Consider the following 26,317-nt stretch of genomic DNA (forward strand, 5'->3'; position numbering starts at 1 on the left):
AGTTATTTACAATTATAAATTGACAATTATTAATAAAAGACTCTTAGGGCTGGGTACAGGGGCTCACGCCTGTAATCCCAGCAGTTTGGGAGTCCAAGGTGGGAGGATCACTTGAGCCCAGGAGTACGAGATCAGTCTAGGCAACATAGTGAGATGCCTGTGTCTATAAAATTTTTTTAAAAAATTAGCTGGGTATGGTGGTACGTGCACCTGTAGTCCCAGCTACAGAGGAGGCTGAGGTGGGACGATGGCTTCGGCCTGGGAGGCTGAGGCTGCAGTGAGCCATGACAGTGCCACCGCACTCCAGCCTGGGTGACAGAAAAAGAGCCTGTCTCAAAAAAATAAATAAAGGACTTTTAGGCAAGCTGTTAAAACACAAATAATCAATTTCTGTTACCCAGAGTATAAATAATCTTTAGTGCTAACATAATCTTTAGTATTATTTGGAGTTTTCACCAACTATACACTAAGAATAGCCTTTGTCACTTGGGTAAAAGAAGTTTAGATGAAATGAAGGTAGTGAATAAAGCAATGCCACTAAAAAACAACAATAGCAACAAAAGAAACCACAACTAGCTGACAGATGACAAACTTGTGCTGATAGTTTAAGAAGAGAGCAACTGGGAGATGACCCAAAATCCTTAAGAAGCTGTCTGGTTTACATACACTCCATTTTAACTTGTTCTTGTTTTTCCTGTTGTGCAAGGCGAGCTGCAACTTCTTCAGGTGGTCGCTCCCTTATAGAAGATGAAGATGCTTCTTCTTGCAGCAAAAGTAAATAAGAGGAAATCAAATTTCAGCACAGAATTTTAATAGCTAACAGGGATATAAAAACCAGCATCATTTGTACTGGCCAGTTGTATCAACACAGGGCATTTTTGTGGTAAGAATTCTAAAACCATTATCATTACTCTTAATGATTCCAAAATGAAGAAACAGGAATCAGTCTTTAATCTCCTTGTTTAAAAAGATATATTTGGACATTTAAATTTTTAAAATTTCCTAAGAAAGTCTGAAGACCCAAACCTAGTGTAAATGTATACATAGTGCCTACGTGTTGCCTAGGCATTAAATAGCTCTGATGAGCATATCATTCATAAAAGAACAAACAGAAATAATTAAATTACCTGAAAGCGCAGGTGTGGGTTTTCCTTCACCAATTTCAGGGTAATCAGTTTTTAAAGATTCCTCAGGCTGAACTGCAGGGGCTGGGACTGACAGGGTATCACCTGCTGCAGAAATAATTTGAGCTGCTTCTGTAGGTGCTATAAATATATGTTACTCATGGTATCTATACTTTCCTAGGTTAACAGAGAAACAGACAGGAATTTACTACGACCACCACCCACTTCACATCTGACTCCTTAAAGACACAAATATTTGTACTGCCACATGTTTGAATAACACACAAACAGGAGCACTGTCCACTGCATATCTAAACTCACACAAAATGGACAATGGTTGGGAAAGAACAAAAGAAAAGAAGTCTTGTCTGCATCCACCCACATTTTAACCACCATTACTCCAGGCAAGCCTTCTAGTAATAATATTAAATATTAACACACAAGAAGTGGACATTTACACAACATGGAAAAAGAGTAACATAGGAAAAAGCCTGTTAATGATGAAGACAGACAAAAGAAAGCAACTAAACAAAGAATATTTTTTAATTGCTTTGAAGAGTGGTGGAAGACGTGTGAGCAGGAAAAAGATTACAGTTTTAAACACAAAGATGAAAGGTCACAGTGATCAAGAACAGAACTGAATTAAAATATACATATACATATATATATATATATATATTTTTTTTTTTTGCACACTTTGGGAGGCCAAGGTGGAAGGACTGCTTGAGGCCAAGACCAACCTGGCCAACATAGCAAGACCCCATCTCTATCAATCAATCTTTTGTGTAGTACTTTATATATTGATTGATTTTTATTTTTGAGACAAGGTCTCACTCTGTTGCTCAGGCTGGAGTATAGTGGTACTATCATGGCTCACTGCAACCTCGACCTCCCAGGAACAAGCAATACCCCCACCTCAGTCTCTGGCACATAGCTGGGACTACAGGTGTGTACCATCACACTTCGCTAATTTTAAAATTTTTTTGTAGATAGAGGGTCTGCCTCTCTTGCCCAGGCTGGTCTCAAACTCCTAGGCTCAAGTGATCCTCCCTCCTCGGCCTCCCAAAGTGCCGGGATTACAGGTGTGAGCCACTGTGCCCAGCCTTGGTTTTAAACCAAATAGCAGTCAATTATCAATCCCCTGGCTCAGCATTCTCTTCCCATCCCACCCAGAACATGAAACATTTTCTTTTGTTTGTTTGAGACAGAGTCTTGCCCTGTCACCCAGGCTGGAGTGTAGAGGTGCAATCACAGCTCACTGCAGCCTCAACCTCCTGGGCTCAAGTGGTCCTCCCTCCCAAGTGCTGGGACTACAGGCATGCACCACCATCCCCAGCTAATTTTTAATTTTTTATAGAAACAGGATCTTGCTATGTTGCCCAGGCTGCTTTCAAACTCCTGGACTTAGGTGATCCTCCCACCTTGGCTTCCCAAAGTGCTGGGATTACAGACATGAGCCCCTGAACCTGGCCTAAAATAAAATTATTACAATGGCTTCCAAGGACTGCCACAATAAACTTTTTGCTCCCTCTCTGACCTCATTTGCTCCTGTTCTCCCCTTACTCAATTCACTCTAGCCTCATCTGCCCTTTGCTTGAATATGTCAAGCCTTTACACCAGCTAATCCTGCTGCCTGGGATGCTTTTCTCCACCACCCTTTTACATGACTTACCCCCCTTATGTCTTTCTAATCTTTGCTCAGACAACCCCTTTCAGGTAAGGTATTCCTTACACACTCCATTTAAAACTGCAGTATTCCCTCCCACAATGTCTGACATCCTATACATTGTACTTGTTTATTCCCTCTCCTTATCTAATCAAGAAATATTAGCTGGAATTTTTTTTTAACTGTTTTGTTCATGGCTATTTCCCCAGGGCTTACAAGAATGTCTAGCACAGAAAAGCCAGTAAATATCTGCTGAATTAAAGTCGGGTGATTTAATCAAGAACAGATGCAATGAAGGAGAAACATAAGTTCAAGTGTACACTGAACAGGTTACAGTTCAACAGGCAAGTGCTGTAAATTAGAGTGGGGTGACTGGTAGTTTCTGAAGTCAAAAAATATCTGCAGGGACTACAGCAAGACACTTTCATCACTAAGAAAGAAGAGAGAATAGAGAATTGGTGAAGAGGCTGGGCATGGTGGCTCACGCCTGTAATCGCAGCACTTTGGGAGGCCGAGGCGGGCGGATCACCTGAGGGCGGGAGTTTGAGACCAGCCTGACCAACACGGAGAAACTCCGCCTCTAGTAAATATAGAAAATTAGTGGAGTGTGCTGGCACATGCATGTAATCCTAGCTACTCGGGAGTCTGAGGCAGGAGAATCGCTTGAACCCAGGAGGTGGAGGCTGCGGTGAGCCGCGATCACACCATTGCACTCCAGCCTGGGCAACAAGAGCGAAACTCTGTCTCAAGAAAAATAATAATAATAATAATAATAATTGGTGAAGAGATTTACCTAGAATTTTAAAAAGATGGTTCAAAATATAAGTACCTGTTGATGAAGCTGCAGTATCTCCCTTTTGTTTCTGGAGTTGTGAGGCAGGCTGTTTAGATTCTTTCATTACTTCTGATACACTAGAGATTTTTAGTGGACCAGACTGAATCTTGGAAATAAAAAACATTTATTTAACATTTCAGATCTACTACTATTTTTTTAAAAGGTACAGTAATTTGCAGTATTTCAAATGTCAAGCCTTTCAGGCTTTTAACGTAAAGTTATCAACACTCTATAACATATATATTTTATTAAACATAGTTGAGAGAAACCACCATTACTAGAAAAGTACAGTCCAGAAATTTCATTCCAAATGACCAGCCCATGTTTTAATAGTAACAAAGGTTTCTATTAGGGTGACCAATAAAGTCCATGACACATGATCTTCTCATTAAACACCATTCCTTGTACTTATACAGTATTAAGAAGACTATTATAATTTCCTTTCTAAATCAAATTATGATGTCTTCTGTATACATTCAGTTAGAAGCAAATGATTATTAAAGGCTCTGAGTAAAAATATACATGAATTTTGTTTCTTTGATTGCCAGGATTCATGTAATTGCACAATAAGATATATGATATCAATTTGTAAGCAAGGCTTGCCTTCCTCTTTCCCAATTATTGCCTGCCTTAAGTTTAAGACACTGTTCACTTAAGAGGGCTGCCAGATATGTGCCAGGGAAAATTACTTTTATTTTTATTTCCACTTATGTTATTCCACTTTTTGCCCTAACTTGGCAGTAGGACTCAGATATCCCTAACATGACTACTTAAACAGAACAGAGATGGTTCTGAACTTAGTCATTACCAGAAACTAGAATTATTTCCATTTTCATTAAAATATTATCTTTGAATGATGAAGAATGATTACTGTTACAAGCAAAACAATACCAAGATATACCAGTGGCTTTAACTTGCCTCTTCACTGCTCCTTTTCCTTTCCACTCTCTAATGTAGCCACTGCTAATAGCCTGGAATCTATCCTTCTACTCCTGAGCAAAAGCTCAAGTATATACACATAAACAATGTTTCACTTCCTTAAACAAACCAAAACGGGGTTATATTATACAAATTACCTTGTAACTTGCTCTTTTTTTTTTCATTTAACACTATATCATGGACATTCTCTTTCAGGTCAAGAAATTCTTTTTAGTTGCATAACATCCTCATATAACGATTTCCCATAATTTGGTCAACTTCTCCTCTATAGTCATTCAAGTTGTTCCCTGTTTTGTTTTGCTTTGCTGCTACAAACAAAGCAATGAACATCCATCCCTGTCCGTTTAACTGAAAAGCACCATAGTGTGACATCTATGGGATAGTTTTCAGAAGAGGAATTGCTGGGTCAAAGGGGTTGTATATTTTTAACAGATGTTAACAGATCACTTTCACTTAAGATTCTAGTGATTTACATTCTCACAATTAAAGTGTGTGTGTGATCTATTTCCAAATTCAGTTGCCCTATTCCTCTAATTTCTTTTCCTGTGTCACAATCTTATTTTATTAAAGTAGCAGTATAAAAAAGTCTACCTAGAAAAGCACCCCTCCTCATGTCTTTTTCAAAATGTTCTTGAGTAGTCATGTACATCATTAATTCCTCCATATGAATGTTAAAACTGTATTATCTGGTTCCTCACCATCTAGAAAAATTCATTCAAATTCTTACTAGATTTGTGTGAATAGACATACCATAAAAACATCATTTCTCTCTAATATATACATATACATTTCTCTCAAACATATATATGTCATATATATTTAGTACCATCTTAATGTAATTTGGTACTATCTCAATGTAATATGGTACTATCTCAATATATATTTGGTACTATCTTGGTACTATCTTTAATGACATACATATATATTTGAGAGAAATGACATTTTTATGATATGAAGTTCTATCCAGGAATGTAACAGTTGTAACCATTTAGGCAGGTGTTATTCCATGTCCATCAAAAAGATTTTATGCATGGACAGTAAATATAGAGACAATGTTACAACAAATCATGTTGCCACTAAAAAGGTTACCATGAAATATAATGCACAGCAACAAATTGACACAATGTTTAACAGTAGAGTGCCTGAATAAATGGTAAAAAATAGAAACACTAACTGCTATTGTCATTCAGAGGAGAGAAAATTAAGTCTATGCAGTGAAGGATGCAGCCCTTGAAGAGAACATTAATGGGCAAAGGAAAGGAAGTCATTCTGGTTAGGAGACCATCCTGAAAAAAGCTGGACAAATGGAAGGGATCTTAGATGAGTTCTCTCTTTAAGCATGGCCCTTGGAACACTGCCTGCAACATAATAATCACTTGATTAACATTGGTGGAATAAAATGAGGAAAGCAAAGACATATTTGTAATGAAGGGCAACTGGTGCAGAGCTAAGGGCTTATGTGCACGACCCAGAGATAAGGCTGCAAAGGTAAACAAGTGCCAGATTGCCAAGGGTATTGAATGTCAACTTAAAAGTTAGCAAAGACCACAAACTACAGAAATAAAGAAGCCCAATGGCCAGTTCCTAGGTTGACATTTAAGCACTACTGGCTTCATACTTATTCAGAAAGTGAGACAGACTTTAAGATTTCTCTAGTTTTTACATCCTATGGTCTTCTTTTAAACATTACATCCTGTGGTCTTCTTTTAAACAACACGAAATATCTAGAAGTACATTAAGAGGTGTTATCATGAAAATATCACAGCACTTCTTTTAGAAGATTCTCTGGTATTGATATAAGGATGACCCAGATTCTGTTAGGAGAGATCTAGGTGGGTAGAGACTGGGAGGAAGACAGGAAAGACTGTGTGCACATGGAGAGCAACAGGTCTAGTTAAGAAGATAATTTGGATATGAAGTGATAAAGGTCAGAATAGGAGTACAGATAGTGGTAATGCAAGAAGATTAAACAAGATAGGATAGCTAATGAAATATGGGCAACCTGTGAAGAATCTACGAATTCTGGCCTAGCTACACCTGACAACTTGGTATACTATCTTTAATACAAAAAAGCAAATAAGGAGTAGTATAAGTGTGGAGGTGGTGTAGTACAAACATGCTGAGTTATTAAGTAGAAATGTTCTCCAAGGTAGCTTAAGTGGAGTGAGGAGAGGCCAAGGCTATTTGGAGGGATAAAGGATTCATCTACAAAGAATGACATCTGAAGTCACGTCAACTGAGAAAAGAACACTGCTCTGAATTTTTCAACCATACTCCATGCTCCTGGAACAGCTTCCAGCTATTTCTCCTGGGTCATGAAGCTTAAAATAGATTCAAGATTTTAGAAAAAATCCACAGGGTTCTGCTCCTTGACTTATGAAGCTGCCAAATTATCTCTCTCAGTCAGTATGGTCATTTTAAAGTCCATATAGAAGAATAAATGATCTCAAAAACATGTTGAAAAAGTATGGTTGGGGTGGGTTACAGGGAGGAAGTTAGATGACAGTTCTTTTTCCAAACGTTAACTTTGCTATAGGATGGGTCTCTAGATCATGTTAGATACTAGAGAGTAAGTCCACCCAGTTTCTAAGAATAAACTGATCAGCCATGTCCAGCCTCATAGCATAAAGAAATGCCCAATATCAAAGAGTCAAAAATCCATGCTCTTTTACAGAATTTTTGTTTTTTACAAGAAGCTGTGTGTGAATGATGAAACATTTAAGATTAGAGTTTAAAAAAATTTTTAGGACGGGCGTGGTGGCTCACGCCTGTAATCCCAGCATTTTGGGAGGCCAAGGTGGGCAGATCACCTGAGGTCAGCAGTTTGAGACCAGCCTGGCCAACATGGTGAAACCCCATCTCTAATAAAAAAATGCAAAAATTAACTGGGCATGGCACACGCCTGTAGTCCCAGCTACTTGGGAGGCTGAAGCAGGAGAATTGCTGGAACCCAGGAGGCGGAATTTGCAGTGAGCCGAGATCACACCACTGTACCCGAGCCTAGGTGACAGAGCGAGACTCTGTTTCAAAAAAAAAAAATTTTTTTTAGGCTGGTGAGAAAAAAAGGAATACACACAAAGTTACAGAAATAGAAGATATCCTGTCAACTAATCAGCATCTAGCTGAAAATTCTGTGACTTTGTGTTATGGTCTAAAAGGAACCACTACTAACCATAATACATGGTTTTATGTCATGACAACTCTGCACTTGTTTTTATAGTGTTCTAAGTAAGAGCTTGATAGCTGCAACAGCATGGGATAACATATAGACGTCCCCCTCAGTCCACAGGGCAACCATGGTTACCTCTGCCCAAGGTATCTCCTCCACTTACCCTTGTGTGCAGCACAGTTATTTTCTATGTGGTATGTACTGAGAGCACTTATGGGACTCCAAAAGCATAATTATCCATCTGTACTAGCTACTATTAGTTCAATTTAAAGAAAACTGGCCAGGCACCATGGCTCACACCTGTAATCCCAGCACTTTGGGAGGTTGAGGCGGGTGGATCACCTGAGGTCAGGAGTTCGAGACCAGTCTGGCCAACATGGTGAACCCCATCTCTACTAAAAATACAAGCAATTAGCCGGGCATGGTGGCAGGTGCCTGTAATCCCAGCTACTCGGGAGGCTGAGGCAGGAGAATCGCTTGAACCTAGGAGGCGGAGGTTGCAGCGAGCCAAGATCATATCACTACACTCCAGCCTGGTTAACAAGAGTGAAACTCTATCTCAAAAAAAAAAAAAAACCAAAAACAAACGAACAAACAAAAAAAACAATAAAAGAAAAAAACTGCACCTGTACTGAACATGGACACTTTTTTTTCTTGTCATCATTCCCTAAATAACAAAGTATAATGAAAATTTAGACAGCATTTACACTGTATTAGATATTACATCTAATCTAGAGATGATTTAAAGTATATGGGAGGGTGTACATAGGTTATATGCAAATACTGTAATATTTTATATCTGAGACTTGAGTATCCATGGGATTTTTGTATCCACGGGAAGTCCTGAACCACTCCTTCAAGAATATTGAAAGACAACTGTATTTTCAACATGAAAACAACTTGCTTTTAAAGTATTTCGTTGGATAAATTGAAATATTGTTTAACTCTTACCGATTTCTTTGGCAATGGAACATTATAAACTGCAGGACCAAGAACCATCTCGAAGAGTTTGTCTGAGTAAGGTATGGTTTTCTCTACACTTTCCCGGAAATGGGAATCCCATTTGGCATATAGGATAGTGCCACCAATACCTCCCCCAACAAACAAAAGGCCAGCTCCAGCAATTTTGCCAGTAGTCAACCTACATGAAAGAAATAGGAAATACATTTATACTTATTGGCTCTCCTACACCTATTTTCCTATACCAACGTAACCATCTCAAAGACCTCTAGCCTCTACTTATCTACCACAAATTCAGATCATAGCAGCCAAGTTTACCACCACATCTGCACATCACCTTTTCCTGATTTGTTTCTAACATGTTGCCACCAAAAATAATATTTATTCATTTTGGGAGGCCTAGATTAAAGGGTTGCTTGAGCCCAGGAGTTCAAAACCACCCTAGGCACCATAGTAAGATCCCATCTCTACCCGCCGCCCCCTGCCAAAAAAATTTAGCCAAGCATAGTAGCAGGTGCCCCAGCTACTCAGGAGGCCGAGGTAGGAGGAATGCTCAAGCCTGGGAGATCAAGGCTGCAGTGAACCGTGATCACGCGACTGCACTCCAGCCTGGAGTAACAGAACAAGACCTTGTCTCAAAAAAAAAAAAAAAAAAAAAAAAGAAATAGAAAAAAGTATGAGTAACTAAAAATAATTACAATATCTAGGAATCCACCCTTTAACATTTAATTCAACATGTTCACAATCATGATATTCTCTCTGAATCCAAACAAGAACTATCACTAACTTTCAAGGCTCCTCTTCCTCAATCAAACATTTCTATAAACACTATAAACTTTTTTTTTTTTCCTTGAGACAAAGTCTTCCTCTTGTCCCTCAGGCTGGAGTGCAATGGCATGATCTTGGCTTGCTGCAACCTTCGCCTCCCAGGTTCAGGTGATTCTCCTGCCTCAGCCTCCCAAGTAGCTGGGATTACAGGCATGCGCCACCACGCCCGGCTAATTTTTGTATTTTTAGTAGAGATGGGATTTCACCATGATGGCCAGGCTGGTCTCAAACTCCTGACCTCAGGTGATCCGCCCGTCTCGGCCTCCCAAAGTGCTGGGATTATAAACGTGAGCCACTGAGCCTGGCCTAAACACAATAAACTCTTTACAAAAGATAATAAAATACCAGCCAGGCATGGTGGCTCACACCTGTAATGCCAGCACTTTGACAGGCCGAGGCGGATGGATCACCTGAGGTCAGGAGTTCGAGACCAGCCTGGCCAACATCACAAAACCCCATCTCTACTAAAAATACAAAAATTACCTGGGCATGGTGACACGCACCTGTAGTCCCAGATACGGGGGAGGCTGAGGCAGAGGCAGAAAAATCGCTTGAACCTGGGAAGTGGAAGTTGCAGTGAGCCAAGATCGAGCCACTGCACTCCAGCCTGGGCAACAGAGCAAGACTCTGTCTTAAAAAAAAAAGAAAAAAAAATATAATAAAATGCCAAATAAATTTAACACTTGTTTAAGTCACAACATGAAAAGATAATAAAATGCCAAATAAATTTAACACTTATTTAAGTTACAACATGCTGAGTTCTGGATATAAATCTATTTGCCGTAGAATGGAAGACTGCACATGCAAGGAAGGCTCTGCCTCAGATGCCATCCAATTACCAAAGAGCCAAAAGGTGCATTATTAACAAATTATTACCTACAAACAATGCTTCAGAAGGTAGCCCAACAATGTTACAGCAAAGCTTCGGTGTATGTACCCCTTAAAAAAAAAAGGTTTAGACAGCTATTCCCATATTCAAGGAAAACACACACATACTCCCTTAGCAGCACACAGTGAAAAGCCTGGTTATAGGGAGACATACTACATACCCAGAGCTGCCTGAAGTTGAGTATCTGCGGCATGGTCGCAATGGACGGAGGACAAACTTCCCACAGAGACAACTCTAAAGAAGGAAAACACATCACAACCAATACAGTTAAAGGAAACTGGTAAGCTTTTTGGGTTGGTAATATAGATAAAATACTTTTATTAAAAATGTCTTCATTAAACAAAAAATTATTTTTTTTCAGAAGTCAATTTATCCCATATTTATAGATTCCTAAAAGCAGTGATGCTTCTTACACCCCAAGGCTCACATAAAATTACTTTTAATATTAAAAAGAATTATCAGACTATGATCAATTAGCACCTTTAAATAAGTCTTAAGTATGCTATTTCTTGAATACAATTGGTATTTGCTATATGTTTTCTTAATTGGCAAAAAAAAATCTATTTTTACTTTATAAGCTTAGTTTAGACATCTGAAAAATCATCCACAAAATCTAGCCAAAAACATGGCATTATAGGATACACACTCAAGGGACAGATCTAACCTCAGCTAACTGATCCAGAAAACCAGGTTTTCCATCTCTGAACTAACTATGTAGCTGGTCAACTTCTAGAGGCATTCATTTAAAAGCTGATTTTTGGTTTATCTTAGCATACTGTTAGTCTAAAAGCCAACCATTTTAAGAAAAACATTTTAATTAATGTTGCAAATGCTCAAGTACACTTGTCCCCATATAACTAGTCTATTCTTACATAAAACAAATGATTAGGGCTATACGGTTTGTGATTGGTTTAAGAGTAAAATATACCTAAAAATTTCTTAATAATATGTGGATCCCCTAAATCAAGCAAATGAACAAGCATCTAAATACTGTTGGGGAAGGTTTTCGTAAACTTTAAACCATTCATACCTATCAATTTGAAAATTTACACTTATCAAATCCATAAAAGTATCTTCTTTTAAAATACAAAGAAAAATCAAGCTGCAACAAGGGGAAAAATGCTTTCTCTAGGTTCTTTACTGAAATTGTATTTAAGGAATATCAGAATAACATAAACTTCCTTTTAAAAGTATCTATAGTTTTAGGAAAATATATCACATGATCAGAGGACACATGAAATTACTCTACAGTTATAATTTACACTCTACCTGCCAAAGCCTAGAGATAAACAGCTAACTAATGCAGTAATACATTTTGAAAACCAAAAAAAAAAAATCAGATGTTTTAAAATATGTAAAGCAGATACAACTGGTATTTAAAGTATTTTAATGATTGGCATGGTGGCTCATGCCTGTAATTCCAGCACTTTGAGAGGCTGGCGGGGGTGGGCAGGGGGATTGCTTGAGCCCAGGACGTCAAAACCAGCCTTGGCAACATGGCAAAACTCCATCTCTACTAAAAATAAAAAAAACTAGCCAGTTTGGTGGCATGCACCTATAGTCCCAGCTACTTGGGAGGCTGAGGAATGAGAATCACTTGAGCCCGGGAGGTGGAGGTTGTAGTGAGCCAAGACTGCGTCACTCCAGTCCAGTCTGGGCAATAGAATGAGACCCTGTCCCCTCCACTCCCCCCAAAAAATGAAAACAAAAAATAACAACAAACCCCCCCCCAGTATTTCAATTATTACCTATCCTGTAGAATTCCCAACATTTTTAAACCATTTTTAATAGAAAAGGGTGTTTTCCTTCTATTCTGTAAAGCAGGTGGTATGAAATTGTAAACAGAAATGCATCTATTTTTATATGTCAACAACTCCATTTTTGTGACTTAGGGAGAAAATATTAAGAGGCCATTGAAGTTGTATTATATTTAAGGTTGCATTTTTTAATCTGTCTAGGTATAAATAGGTATTCAGGTCAAAAGTTAAGGCACTGTTAACAGTGGATAAGCAGCTAACTGGAGTATCAAGCAGCAAGCATAATGGATAACCGACTCCAGGAAATCAGGGACAAATTTAACACTAGAGTTTGAGACTACCCAAAGTCACATCAGTTTTTCTTTGAATAATATTTTTGCTTGCTTGTTTGTAAAGACCGAGTCTTGCTATGTTGACCAGGCTGGTCTCAAACTCCTGGCCTCAACCTATTCTCCTGCTGCGGCCTCCCAAAGTGTTGGAATTACAGGCATGAACAACCATGCCCAGCATCAGTATTTTTAAATGTTTCTTTATCTACCTTCTATTTTCTTTTATCTTGACTCTCCATCCTCCCTTTGACAGAATGTATTTTGACTATAAGTTAAAACTTCCTAATACTAAATAAATTTAAAATCTGATTTTAAATAATAATTTTAAAAGTTTAAATATACATAGAGTGAAATCTCCCTGATACTTCTTTCCCCAGCCACCCCATGCTTGCCATAGGCAACCGACAGTCAGTTTCTTATTTATTCAGAGACATTTTATGTATATTTATTCAAATATGCATATTCTCCTGACTTTCCCCACCTTTACACAAATGATACCATAATATACATACAGCTCTCTATTAAAGTTCAAGGATATATATTTTAAATCACTATATATCAATACATGAAAAGCTTCCCATGGGATTTTATGATTTGGCATTCCATTGTTACTTAATGTTTAATTGTTAACCAGCCCCTACTGAGGGACACTGAGGTTTTCTCTAAATTACTGTTAAAATAAATAATGCTACCTGAGTAACACTGTATACACAATTTTGGGTCTATTCTTAAAAGTAAAATTTGCATGTCAATATTGCCAAATTAGCCAAACTGCCCTCTAGTAATATGCAAGTATGTTTTCCCACATTTTCTCCAACACACTGTATTGTATTTTTTTAATCATTGACAATCTCAGGGGTGAAAATATAGAAATAGTGTTTCAAGCATATATATATATATATTTTTTTTTTTTAAGAGACTGAGTCTCGCTCTGTTGCCAAGGTTGGAATGCAGTGGCATTATCATAGCTCACTGTAACCTCGAACTCCTGGGCTCAAGTGATCCTCCAGCCTCAGCCCCCTGAGTAGCTGGGACTACAGGCACATGCCCACCATAACTAGCTAATATTTTTGTTCTTGTTTTTTACAGAGCCAGGTCTGCTATGTTACCCAAGCTGGTTCTGAACTCTTGGCCTCAAGCAATCCTACCTCGGCCTCTCAAAGCACTGAGTAATTTTTACTTACATAATTTATATATTAATACGTTTATTATTGTTAATATAAGATAACAATTATAATTACACTGCTGTTTAATACCACTAAGTTTAGGGTGGTCTGTTACACAGCTACAGATAACCAAACATATGTTTATACCTAGAAGAGGGGTGCTACTGCAACAAAATATAAACACGAGGTCATGACTCTGGGACTGGTGTGGGGGTGGCAGAAGCTGGAAGAACCTTGAACAGACTGTTAGCAGAAGCCTAATGGCCTTCACAGAGCCTGTTGGTGAGCGCTTAAAGCAAAGCAAAAAAAAAAAAAAAAAAGTTTTTGGAACCTGGAGGAAAAGATATTCTTGTTATGTACTGACAGAAGTTTATCAAAACTGTCATCTGTAATGACAGACATGGAAAACAGAAAATTAAGCATAGCTATAGCTATACCTAATGAACTGATGTATTTTGCTGAAGAGTTCCAAGTACAGTGTTCACAAGTGCTGATTTCTTTCAGCTGAGTATGATAAGGACAGAGATGAGCATTAAAAAGCAAAACAAAACAACCTGTTTAGCTTTCAAGCAAAATTTAAAGGAAACATAAAAGAGTCAGGATTTGGTGGGTTCGGAAATAAAACTGCTTCTTGTTTTCAAATAGATTCTCAAATAGAGAAGGGTTTCAAGCCAAAGATCAAATCCAGTGTGTGACCAAAAGATACTTTGAGATCTCAGAAAGATCTAAGGAGGTGTCCCTCATAAAGTCTTTTTACCTTGAGAAAAGGTCCTCTAAGAATCATAAGGACGTGTTTCCCAGATTCTATTAAAACAATAAGGTTACTCAGAACATTAAACGTGTTACCTACAGCAGCCTCACAGGAAGCCCAAAATGGAGAAGGGCTTATCTTGATAAGATGTGTGAGTATCACGCGTTTAATGAAGAAAATCCCATTAAGATTCACAGGAAACCCACAAACTTGTTAATTGTATTAATAAAAAACATCCTAGCTTATATTTAAAGTCAAAAAGAGGACAAAATGAAAAGAAGCTTTTGGACTCTTAAACTTCTACAGACAGAAAGTAGGCTGTGAAACAATTCAGCTGCAACAGGCTACGTATTCTGGAAACAGACGAATAATTCAAGTGTAAAACCAGGAGTCCAAAGGGTAGAATCAAGAGCTGAAGAGAATCATTCCCAAGCAGTAGGATTGAGCTCTAATCAAGGAATTAGAAACAGAGCACCAGCTGAATTTTACACTTGTTATTGAATGGTGACTGCTGTGTGCCTCTTAGTTTCTGCCTTTTTGAATAGGAGTGTCTAGAGTGATTATCCTGTGCCTGTCATACTACCATATGCTGAGTGTATGGGGAGCATATAATTTGTCTCTTTAGTTTACAGGGCTTTAGATCACCAAGAAAAGTGTTTAAGAAGCTATACCCTAGGGACCACATTCAAGATGCCTTATCCATAGTAAGATCTGATTTAGATAACAAGATCTTATTCCTAATGCTGACGCTTTGATGGCATTAGACTCTGGAGGGTCTTGGAGAAGGTTGTGAGTGTATTTGCATGTGGGAGGGATGTCAGTTGCGTCCAGAAGGCTGAGGATAATATCCAGAATTGACTGCAACAATACTTCCTGTACCACATGCTGTTCCAGAAACGTGCCCCTCTCCCAACAATAAGTTTTATGTACACTTCCCATAGGGCAGGCCTTTGTTACTAATTCACTAATAAAAGGCAGTGAAAGTGATGCTCTGTAACTTCTGAGACTAACACATAAAAAGGATACAGCTTCTACCTGGCTCTGTCTCTTGTCACACACTTGCTCTTGGAACCCAGCCACCAAAGTGTATGGAAGTCCAGACACTTAAAGATGCCACAGATGGGTGATCCAGCCAACAGTCCCTGCTGAGGTGTCAGCTGCAGCCACTATTTACTGCCACACATGAGAGTAAAGACGACTTGCGGATGACTGTAGACCTAGTAACTATCTGACTGCAACTTCATGAGGGTCTCTGGGCAAAAATTTTCCAGAACTGAGTAAGCCAATAAATATTGTTATTTTACCCCAAGCTCAAGTTGGCTTGTTATGCAGCTATAACTGATAAGAACAGACCTTTTTAAATTCATGGATTTAAACACTTAAGATGGATTTCAACCATTTGCAATTACTGTCTTTTTGATCAAATTTTCCTATCTTGGGCCACTGGAAGCCTCTTCAAGTTTAGGGTGTGTATGTGTGTATCTAGCTCTGCCTCTATACTTCAGGCCATCTGCAAATACCTGGTGGCAGGTGTTATTTTTTTTCCTCTATGTGACAAAATTCCCGTAACATAAAATTCACCATTCTAACCATTTTAAAATGCACAATTCCATGGTATTTAGTACATCCACGATGTTGTACAACAACCATCACCACTATCTAATCTTAGAACATTTTCATCACCCCAAAAGGAAATCCTACATCCATTAAGCAGTCATCCCCTTTTCCTCTCTCTCTAGACCCTGGCAACCACCATGTACTTTCTGTTTCTATGAATCTGCCTATTTGAGATATTTTGTATCAATGAATCACACAATGTACATCTTTTTGCCCAGCTTTTCACTTGGTATAATGTTTTCAAGATTCATCCACATTGTAACATGTATCATATACGCAGCTTGTACTTCATTCCTTTTTATGGCTGAATCTAATATTTTATCACATAAACATACCATATTTTGTTTATCCAGTCATCAGTTAATGGACATTTGGGTTGCCTCACCTTTTGGCTGTGAATTGTGAATAATGTTGCTATGAATATTCATCTAAAAGTTTTTGTTTGAACACCAGTTTTTTATTCTTTTGGCAGGGAACTTCAGGGTCATGTTTAATTCTATGTTTAAATTACTGAGACACGGCCAGGCTCGGTGGCTCACGCCTGTAATCCCAGCACTTTGGGAGGCCAGGCAGGCAGATCACCTGAGGATGGGAATTCGAGCCCAGCCAGACCAACATGGAGAAATCCCATCTCTAGTAAAAATACAAAATTAGCTGGGCGCGGTGGCGCATGCATGTAATCCCAGCCACTCGGGAGGCTGAAGCAGGAGAATCCCTTGAACCCAGGACATGGAGAAACCCCGTCTCTAGTAAAAATACACAACTAGCTGGGCATGGTGGCGCATGCCTGTAATCCCAGCTACTCGGGAGGCTGAAGCAGGAGAATCCCTTGAACCCAGGAGGTGGAGAAACCCCATCTCTAGTAAAAATACAAAATTAGCTGGGTGTGGTGGCACATGCCTGTAATCCCAGCTACTCAGAAGGCTGAAGCAGGAGAATCCCTTGAACCCAGGAGGCAGAGGTTGCGATGGGCCGAGATTGCGTCATTGCACTCCAGTCTGGGCAACAAGAACAAAACTCTGTCTCCAAAATACTACTACTACTACTAATAATAATTATTGAGGCACCACTAAACTACTTTTTCATAGCAGCTGTACCATTTTACATTCCCACTAGCAATGTACAAGGGTTCCAATTTCTCTATACCCTCCCCAACATTTGTTTTTGTTTTGTTTTTGAGACGGAGTTTTGCTCTTGTCGCCCAGGCTAGAGTACAATGGAGCAATCTCGGCTCCCTGCAACCTCCGCCTCCCAAGTTCAAGTGATTCTCCTGCCTCAGCCTCCCAAGTAGCTGGGATTACAGGCATGTACCACCACGCCCAGCTAATTTGTTATTTTCCATTTTTATTATAACCATCTTAGTGGTTGTGAACTGAGTATCTCATGGTTTTAATTTGCATTTCCGTAGTGTCAAAGGATGTTGAGCATCTTTCCATGTGCTTCTTGGCCATCTGTATATCTGCTTTGGATGAATGGCTATTCAAGTACTTTGCGCATACACACACACACACACACACACACACACACACACACATATATATGTATATATTTGGAGACAGGGTCTCACTCTGTCACCCAGGCTGGAGTGCTGTGGCACCATCATGGTTCACTGCCGCCTCGACCTCGCAGGCTCAAGCAATCCTCCCACTTCTCAGCCTCCTGAGTAGCTAAGACTACAGGTGCATGCCACCACACCCAGCTTATGTTTGTATTTTTTGTAGAGACAGAGTTTTGCCATGTTGTCCGGGCTAGTCTTGAACTCCTGTGCTCAAGCGTTCTGCCTGCCTCAGCCTCCCAAAGTGCTGGGATGACAGGCATGAGCCAGAGCCTGGGCCCTTTGCCTATTTTTTTATTTGGCTAGTCTTTTTTGCTACTGAGTTGCAGGAGTTCCTTACCCAAAAAGGAACACCTCATCAGATATGATGAGGGTCTAGTATCCAAAATATCTAGTATCCATTAAAATACTTTCATTCTTTTCACTCTCAACTATCCCTTTGATGCACAAAAATTTAAGATTTAATGTAGTCCAATTTATCTTTAGTTTCTTTTGTTGCTTGTGCTTTTGGTGTCACAGCTAAAAACCATTGCCAAACATAAGGTCTGTCTCCAGAGCTCTCTTAAGTACTAAACTATCAATATAAACTAAATATCCTACATTAACACACAAAATATTGGCTACTTTTTTGCCCTGGAATTCCTTTTTATTAATAAGGACCTATGACATAGAAAGGACAACACTGTTTCAAAGCAATCTGTCTAGACATACGTTATAAGGTTAGCCTTGCTGCTTCTAACCTGCAGAAATGTGATATTAAAAAAAAAAAAAAAAAAGGAAACATACAATTCCCACGTAATTTTTTTTTTTGAGATAGAGTCTTGCTGTGACACCCAGGTTGGAGTGCAATGGCGTGATCTCAGCTCACTGCAACCTCCACCTCCCGGGTTCAAGAGACTCTCCTGCCTCAGCCTCCCGAGCAGCTGGGATTACAGGCACCTGCCACCACACCTGGCTAATTTTTCTATTTTTAGTAGAGGTGGGGGTTTTACCACATTGGCCAGGCTGGTCTTGAACTCCTGACCTCAAGTGACCCGCCCCATGATTAATGTTGTTACACAGACCATCTGTTCCTTAGCTCTACCAAACTAAAGTGAAGACATAAAGAAACCACAATCTAGCATGACAACCTGGAGATGCAGCCTGCAGTATGAGCTGCCTTGTGTGAACTCTAATTAGAGGTTCCAGGTTTCCTCTACAGACTGCTGGTTGCTGTCAACTGATAACATTTTTGTGGATTTTGTCATAAGGACTCCTGCCACACAAATGAAAAAGGCACCCATAAGTTAATGGGCAGTTCTACATTTGAAATATAGATTGATATGTAACAAATTAACTTTTCCTGCTGTTAATTTAAAATAGTTTATATGAATCATGCATTAAGATTAAAAAGTATATCCCACAAAAAATCGAGTAAGTTTTTACACTGAAATTTTACATTACACTAAATTTCATTACATGAAATTCTACATTTTACATTACAGTTTTACAATGAAGTAGCATTACACTTCAGTATAAACATATTCTACTCTAGGAGAAAAACATGCTCTTTAATTATAGAAATGGCAGATACTTATCAATATGACAAAAGCAGGAACTTGATACTTTAGCTTTCCCTGCATATATGTGAATATATTTTATACGTTATCACTTGGGTGTAGTAAGTTAAGGCGTAAGATATATTTCAAAATGGTTTGAAGGCTACTGGTCTACAGATATGAAAAAAGGAATAATAAAGAGGATTCTAGCAAGGGCAGAAGCAAACACCTGGCCGCATGATCTACTAAACTACTTTCTAGCATGTGCAGTTGGCTGCCTATCTCTATCACTGAGCAACATAATGTTTCATAATCCTAACAGAAAGAAGGAATTCTAGAAGATGATAGCTCACGTCCCCACACAAGTTCAATCCTAAACTAGCTGGGTTATCAAACTTGGTCTTAAATAAGCTGGCGTGGTTGTTCCTCCAGAATAAAGTTTCTTCTTCTTTCGAGTTATAAGCAGGAAAGACTACTCCATATATAAATGATCACTTTGTAGTTTGAGAGAGGGCTAGGCTAGGTGGAAAGCCCATGTCCTCCAACTCAATGACCACTTCAAAAAGCCTGGGCCTGGCAATGCAACACTGGGACTAACAGAAGAAAGATGGTGTTAGGTCTGAGGAAAAAAAAGAAAACAAAAACAGGAAGGACCAGAGTTCTAAAGCACATTTACTGAATACCCACATCTAAGACATGCAAGGATGATAAGCCCAAACATAAAGAATAAGGTAGATACTGGGCCGGGCGCAGTGGCTTATGCCTGTAATCCCAGCACTTTGTGAGGCCAAGGCGGGCGGATCACAAAGTCAGAAGATCAAGACCATCCTGGCTAATACGGTGAAACCCTGTCTCTACTAAAAATATTAGCTGGGCACGGTGGCACGCACCTGCAGTCCCAGTCACTTGAGAGACTGAGGCAGGAGAACTGCTTGAACCCGGGAGGCGGAGGTTGCAGTGAGCCGAGATCGCACCACTGCATTCCAGCCTGGGCAACAGAGCAAGACTCCATTTCAACAACAACAACAACAACAACAAAGAATAAGGTAGATATTATCTGTGATGGTTCATTTTGTGTTTCAACTTGGATTGTGTTTTTGGATGAGATTAACATTTTAATTGGTGAACTAGTGGCCAGGCACGGTGGCGCACTCCTATAATCCCAGCACTTTGGGAGGCAAAGACGGGTGGATTGCTTGAGCCCAGGAGTTTCAGACCAGCCTGGGTAATACAGCAAAACCCTGTCTCTACAGAAAAAAAAAAATACAAATTATCTGGGTGTGGTGGTGCATGCCTGCAGTCCTAGCTACTCAGGAGGCTGAGGTGGGAGGATGGCTTGAGCCTGGTGGATGGAGGTTGCAGTCAGCTGAGATTGCACCAATGCACTCCAGCCTGGGTGAGAGAGCAAGATCCTGTCTCAAAAAAAAAAAAAAAAAAAAAAAATTGCCCTATAACATGGGTGGGCTTCATTCAATCAGTTGAAGGCTCAAACACAACAAAAAGCAAGAGGCAGTTCTCTAGCAGACTGCCTCCAGACTGAAACTACATGATCCACTCTCCTGGGTCTCCAGGCTGCTAGCCAGTGGACTGAAACTGCAATATTGGCTCTCCTAGGTCTCCAGCCTGCCAACCCACACAGCAGATTCTGGACTTGCTAGCCTCCATAACTGTGTGAGTAGAGTCCTTATGATGCATCTTCCAGTCGGGTGTGGTGGCTCACGCCTGTAATACCAGCACTTTGGGAGGCCGAGGCGGGTGGATCACGAGGTCAGGAGATCAAGACCATCCTGGCTAATACAGTGAAACCCCGTCTCTACTAAAAATACAAAAAAAAAAAAATTAGCTGGGCTTGGTGGCAGGCACCTGTAGTCCCAGCTACTCGGGAGGCTAAGGCAGGAGAGTGGCGTGAACCCGGGAGACGAAGCTTGCAGTAAGCCAAACCCAGCCTGGGTGACAGAGCAAGACTCCGTCTCAAAAATAAATAAATAAATAAATAAATAAATAAATAAATCTTCCTAGGCTGAGCACTATGACTCATGTCTGTAATCCCAGCACTTTGGGGAGGACAGGGTCGGGAGATTGCTTGAGCCCAGAAGTTCAAGATGAGCTGGAACAACATTGCGAGACCCCATCTCTACTAAAAGTCCAAAACATTGGCTGGGCATGGCAGCCTAAGCCTGTAGTCCCAGCTGCTCAGGAGGTGAGGTGGGAGGATCGCTTAAGCCCAGGAGATTGAGACTGCACTGAGTTATGATCACGCTGCTGTACTCCAGCCTGGGCAACAGAATGAGACCCTATCTCAACACACGCGTGCACACACACACACACACCCACCACACACACACACACCCACCACACACACACCCCCCTATTGTTTCTGTTTCTCTGGAGAACCTTAATACATAATCAGAGGTTTGAAAATATATGGGATGTTTAAAGGGAGGTCACATCCACTTACGCAGATTTAAGAAAAATTCCACTTTGGGAGGCCGAGGTGGGCATATCACTTGAGCCCAGGAGTTGAAGACCAGCCTGGGAAACACAATGAGATCCCATCTCTAAAAAATTTTTGGCCGGGCGCGGTGGCTCAAGCCTGTAATCCCAGCACTTTGGGAGGCCGAGATGGGTGGATCACGAGGTCAGGAGATCGAGACCATCCTGGCTAACACAGTGAAACCCCATCTTTACTAAAAAATACGAAACACTAGCCAGGCGAGGTGGCGGGCGCCTGTAGTCCCAGCTACTTGGGAGGCTGAGGCAGGAGAATGGCGTGAACCCGGGAGGCAGAGCTTGCAGTGAGCTGAGACACGGCCACGGCACTCCAGCCTGGGCGACAGAGCGAGACTCCGTCTCAAAAAAAAAAAAAAAAAAAAAAAAAAAAAAATTTATGAACACATTCATTCTTTCATTTATATGTCATAAACATTCACTGAGCATCTACTTGGAGCTAGGGACTATTGTCAACACTGGAAATACAGCAGTAAACAATATGGACACAGTTCCATTGTGGAGCTTACTTTTTAAAGGTGGAAACTGTGTAATAAGTACACATTATAACATCAGGTAGTGCTAGGAGCTACAAAGTATAACAAAGTAGGATGGGGTAAAGATACAGTGAGGCAAGGAAGGCCAGAGTAGTGAGAATTTTATTTTGGATCAGGATGCCCTCTCTGAAGGGAAGGTGACATTTGAAAAAACACCTGAAAGGAATAAGCTAAGCAAACATGGGTGAGAAGAGTTCAGGGCAAAAGAAACAACAGATGAAAAGGCAGTGAGGCACATGCTGGAGATTACCAGGAGAATATGAGCGAGGCAGTAGAAAAACGAAATACGAGAAGAATCAGATCAAGGGCCCATGGTAAGCAGTTTAGATTTTATTATGAATGTGATGGGATGTCTCTAAAGAGCATGACCTCATGTTTGCATGTTTGCCTTTTAAAAAGCCTTTTACTAAATGTCTTACTGCTTTTACTATTCCCTCCTAAAGAATGGACTCTAGGAGGCAACAGTAAAAGCAGTAAGACATTTAAGATGGGGTTGGCTGGGCACAGTGGCTCACACCTATATTCCCAGCATTTTGGGAGGCAGAAGTGGGAGGATCATTTGAGCTCAGGAGACTGAGACCAGCCTGGGCAACACAGAGAGACTCTGTCTCTACAAAAATTTTTTTAAAAATTAGCGAGGGATGGCGACACATGCCTGTGGTCCCAGCTACTTAGGAGGCTGAGGTAAGAGGACTGCTTGTGCTCGGGAGGTCAAGGCTGCAGTGAGCCATGATTGCACCACTGCACTCCAGCCTGGGTGACAAAGTGACACTCCGTATCCAAAAAAAAAAAAAAGGAAAGATGGGGTTTAATAAAGTAGAAAGGATCTTGACACGTGAGATATTCTGGATAAGTTGGCACAATCAAATACGATAAGGCTCAAGAGTCATCTGCTTGGGGATTAAAGTTCTGACAGTTGATGTAATCTCAAATTGGAGAGTCTATAAAGAGACAGGGAGAGATGAGAAGGTGTATATTTCGAGGTACGAAGAAGAAGCAGACTCAGTAAGGGAAAACTAGATGGGACCCAAAATATTACTTGAGAGAAGCCAAAAGTGCAAAGAGCCTCATAAAGCAGATGTCAAATGCTACAGAATGATTGAGGAGATGGTGAGAATAAACCAAAGAATTTTACAAGATAGCAATTTCAGGAAGTTTAGACATCTGGATTCAGAGCTATAAAAGGGTTCATTTTTTATTACAAAGTTTTAATTAGTTTTCTTATTTCCCAAATGGGATCCCAAAAACTTGACTCTGCATTAACTGAAAAGGAGGTCATCCAGGTGGGCCTGGTCTAATCACACAAGCCTTTTAAATCTGGGTCTAGAGAGGACAGACCGAAATAAAAGAAATTTGGAAGTTAGAGAGGCAAGCTCCTGGTAGCCTGCACGAAAGCAGCCATCCATGTTATGAATGGCCTCTGGAAGCCTTGAGGCAAGGAACTGTGGGTAGGCTGTAGAAGCTGGGAGCAGTGGCTGACAAGAGGCAGCAAGAAAAAAGGGACTTCAGTCGTGTAACTGCAACGGACTGAATTCTGCCCACAAACTGCATGAGCCTGGAAGAGGACCCAGATCTCCAAATGAGAACCACAGCATGGCTAATACTTTGCAGCCTTGTGTGACCTGGAGGGGAGAACACAGATCATCCATGACCAGGCTTCTATCCTACAGAACCCGTAAGGTTCTGCTAAATTTGTGGTTGTTACGTAGCAATAGAAAACTAACGTAGGTTCGTTCCACTTTCCTATGGAAGGGGTTGCTTCTGTTACCTAGCAGCAAATAGGAAGAGAAGCGAACTTGAAAAAACAAAGCTTGACTTTTATGATCTCTAACTCACTCTTCCTAGGGATTCTGTTCACTTACTGCTTTAGTCACAGTACTTGTTTTGCTATCTACAACATTTTGCCAAAATATCAACTTTCTGATAATCGTGAGCAATGGAAACAGGCTTTTTTATTTTCAATTTTAGAAAGTAACTTTGGCAATTACGCAAAACTAAAAGTAACTGGGTATTTAGGCTTCTTGAATGTCAAAGTAGTCCCAGCGCCTGGAGACACAGATCCCTGTCCTAATCTCAGAAATGAGCCACAAGGTCACGACTCCTGTCTTTCCTTGAAGACCAGGAGTTTCAACTCCACAAAGGAAAATCTTTCGCTTTTGTTTGGATTAAGAATAGTGCATAAGTGTTCCCAGCTGCGAAAAGAAAGGCAGTCCCTCACAGATAATTACAACCTTGACCCCTAAAATGTGGACACTCGCTAGAAGTCCAGGCACCTCCTTATTAAGGATGCAACAAGCCGCGGCTCCGCTCGTCCTGCCGGGAACTGTAGTTCTCCCCCGTCGACCTTCAGCACTAAAAACCTATCGCGCGCCCAACCGGCGACCCAGACGCCAGCAGTCAGGATTGGTCCTGGACAGGGGCAGCGCGGCGCTGATTGGACTGCACGCCCTCGAAGCCGCGCCTCCCGCTACTCTCCACACCTCACCCCGCTGCTGCAATAACCTCAAGTCATCCCAGTCTGGCGAACTCCCTGGTGGCTGCCTCGTTGCCAGCCCGGGCCTCTCCCGACGAGGGTAGCCCAGAGACTCGCCTTTGTCCTGGAGGCTAGGCAGGGCCCAAGGCTCCCCCGTTTTTCGCTGGCGGTCCTAGGTCAGCCTCCTCACGCGCCCTCGGGAGCCCCAGTGCTCACCTGGGCGGCAGCGGTCACACCCGATAACTGACAGGCCCGCAGCATCTCGGTCGAGCGGACGGCACTGCTGCTGGACTCGGGAGCTGCCAAGGCGGCGCGAGTTAAGTGGAGGCGTGCTTGCGTGTGTGCGTATCCGCGTCCGCCCCCGGCGCACCGGAAGCGCAGCCGATGCCACTGCGCACGCGCGGCCCCTTCTGCCCTCAGCAACTCGGCGGCTCTTAGAGGGTGGGCTGTGTCCCGGCTGCGAAAACGCCAACTCCGGGCGATTGGTGCGCAGGAGGCGAAAAGGGCGGATTCCTTTTCCGGGTCGCGCTCGGGCTGCAGGTCCTTAGCCCCGAGCTGGGGTTACTAGGTGAACGCGGCTGGAAGGAGAGCGTTCTGAAATCCAGCCTTCAGCCTCACGTGGAAAATGGACATCTGTGGTTCTTCAGAGAATTAAAGCAAGAAAGAATCTCACCCGGCTCTGTGAGCTAGATATTTCGTAGGAAGGAGCCTATTTGGCGAAAGTTACGTAAACAATGCAGTTGTCACAGGTTGCGCGTTTGTTTCGTCTGACGGCCCTTCAGGGAGTCATCCTGATTGCTGGAAACGGTGAACGAACACTGTAGGGACCCTTGTGTGGAACGTGTCAAGTGGCACAAGAAGGATAGGAACACGGGTCCTTTGGACTCCACAGCTTCTGCTCTTCCAGATTAAACCACACTGCGTTCTCCCAAGTTTTTACTGTAGTAATATCATTTTGGCTGCAATTTGTGGATGGGTTGGAAGATGGGAAGTCAGCGCAGAAGCACCGTTAAAAGTATTCCACTGGGCCGGGCACGGTGGCGCACCCCTGTAATACCAGCACTTTGGGAGGCCGAGGCGGGCGGGTCGCCTGAGGTCAGGAATTCGAGACCAGCCTGGCCAAAATAGTGAAACCCCGTCTTTACTAAAAAATACAGAAATTTAGCTGGGCATGCTGGCGGGTGCCTGTAATCCCAGCTACTCGGGAGGCTGAGGCAGGAGAATTGCTTGAGCCCGGGGCGGGGCGGGGGCGGAGGTTGCAGTGAGCTGAGATCACGCCGTTGCACTCCAGCCTAGGCAACAAGAGCTAAGCTCCGTCTCAAAAAAAAAAAAAAAAGTATTCCATTGATTCGATAATCAAAATAAAACGTTAAATATGAAGCATGGTATTAATACTCCATGTATGCTCCAGAATTAATATGTTAGTATTAATATTATTAACATCTTATTGCAATATCGTGGAAACTAACTTTTCTATCTTCTACTGAGTTTGCAAAGTATTCCAAGTCTTAACTGGGTAATTTATTACAGTATGTATTCTCTGTAGAGGTAGGCTGCGCTGTGACTTGTAACATGGAGAGAGAGACTTGAAAATTATCTAAAATCAAAGGGTTATGTTTGTATATCTTCTATGGTTTTAGGGGACTACAGTAATTACATATACTCAGTTTCGTATCT

General features: G+C 41.2%; 1 protein-coding gene across 5 annotated transcripts in view; it reads right to left on the bottom strand.

Moving 5' to 3' along the window:
* The window catches only part of IMMT (inner membrane protein, mitochondrial), a 61,572-nt gene extending 36,006 nt beyond the window's left edge, over positions 1-25,566 (bottom strand). Inside the window, exons 1-6 of one of the 5 annotated variants that reach the window (XM_011971121.1) lie at positions 24,857-25,566; positions 10,571-10,644; positions 8,685-8,874; positions 3,620-3,731; positions 1,128-1,229; positions 667-762 (exon numbers count right to left, since the gene is read on the bottom strand). In XM_011971121.1, coding sequence (XP_011826511.1) covers positions 667-762; positions 1,128-1,229; positions 3,620-3,731; positions 8,685-8,874; positions 10,571-10,644; positions 24,857-24,901 — 619 coding nt within the window. In that variant the 5' untranslated portion in view covers positions 24,902-25,566. Of the gene's footprint in view, positions 1-666; positions 763-1,127; positions 1,266-3,619; positions 3,732-8,684; positions 8,875-10,570; positions 10,645-24,856 lie in introns of all 5 variants that reach the window. The other 4 variants (XM_011971120.1, XM_011971119.1, XM_011971118.1 and 1 more) reach the window with 4 other exon arrangements.
* Positions 25,567-26,317: the final 751 nt, after the last annotated feature.

This window comes from Mandrillus leucophaeus, unplaced genomic scaffold, assembly GCF_000951045.1.
Source record: "Mandrillus leucophaeus isolate KB7577 unplaced genomic scaffold, Mleu.le_1.0 Scaffold988, whole genome shotgun sequence".
Lineage (NCBI taxonomy): Eukaryota > Metazoa > Chordata > Mammalia > Primates > Cercopithecidae > Mandrillus > Mandrillus leucophaeus.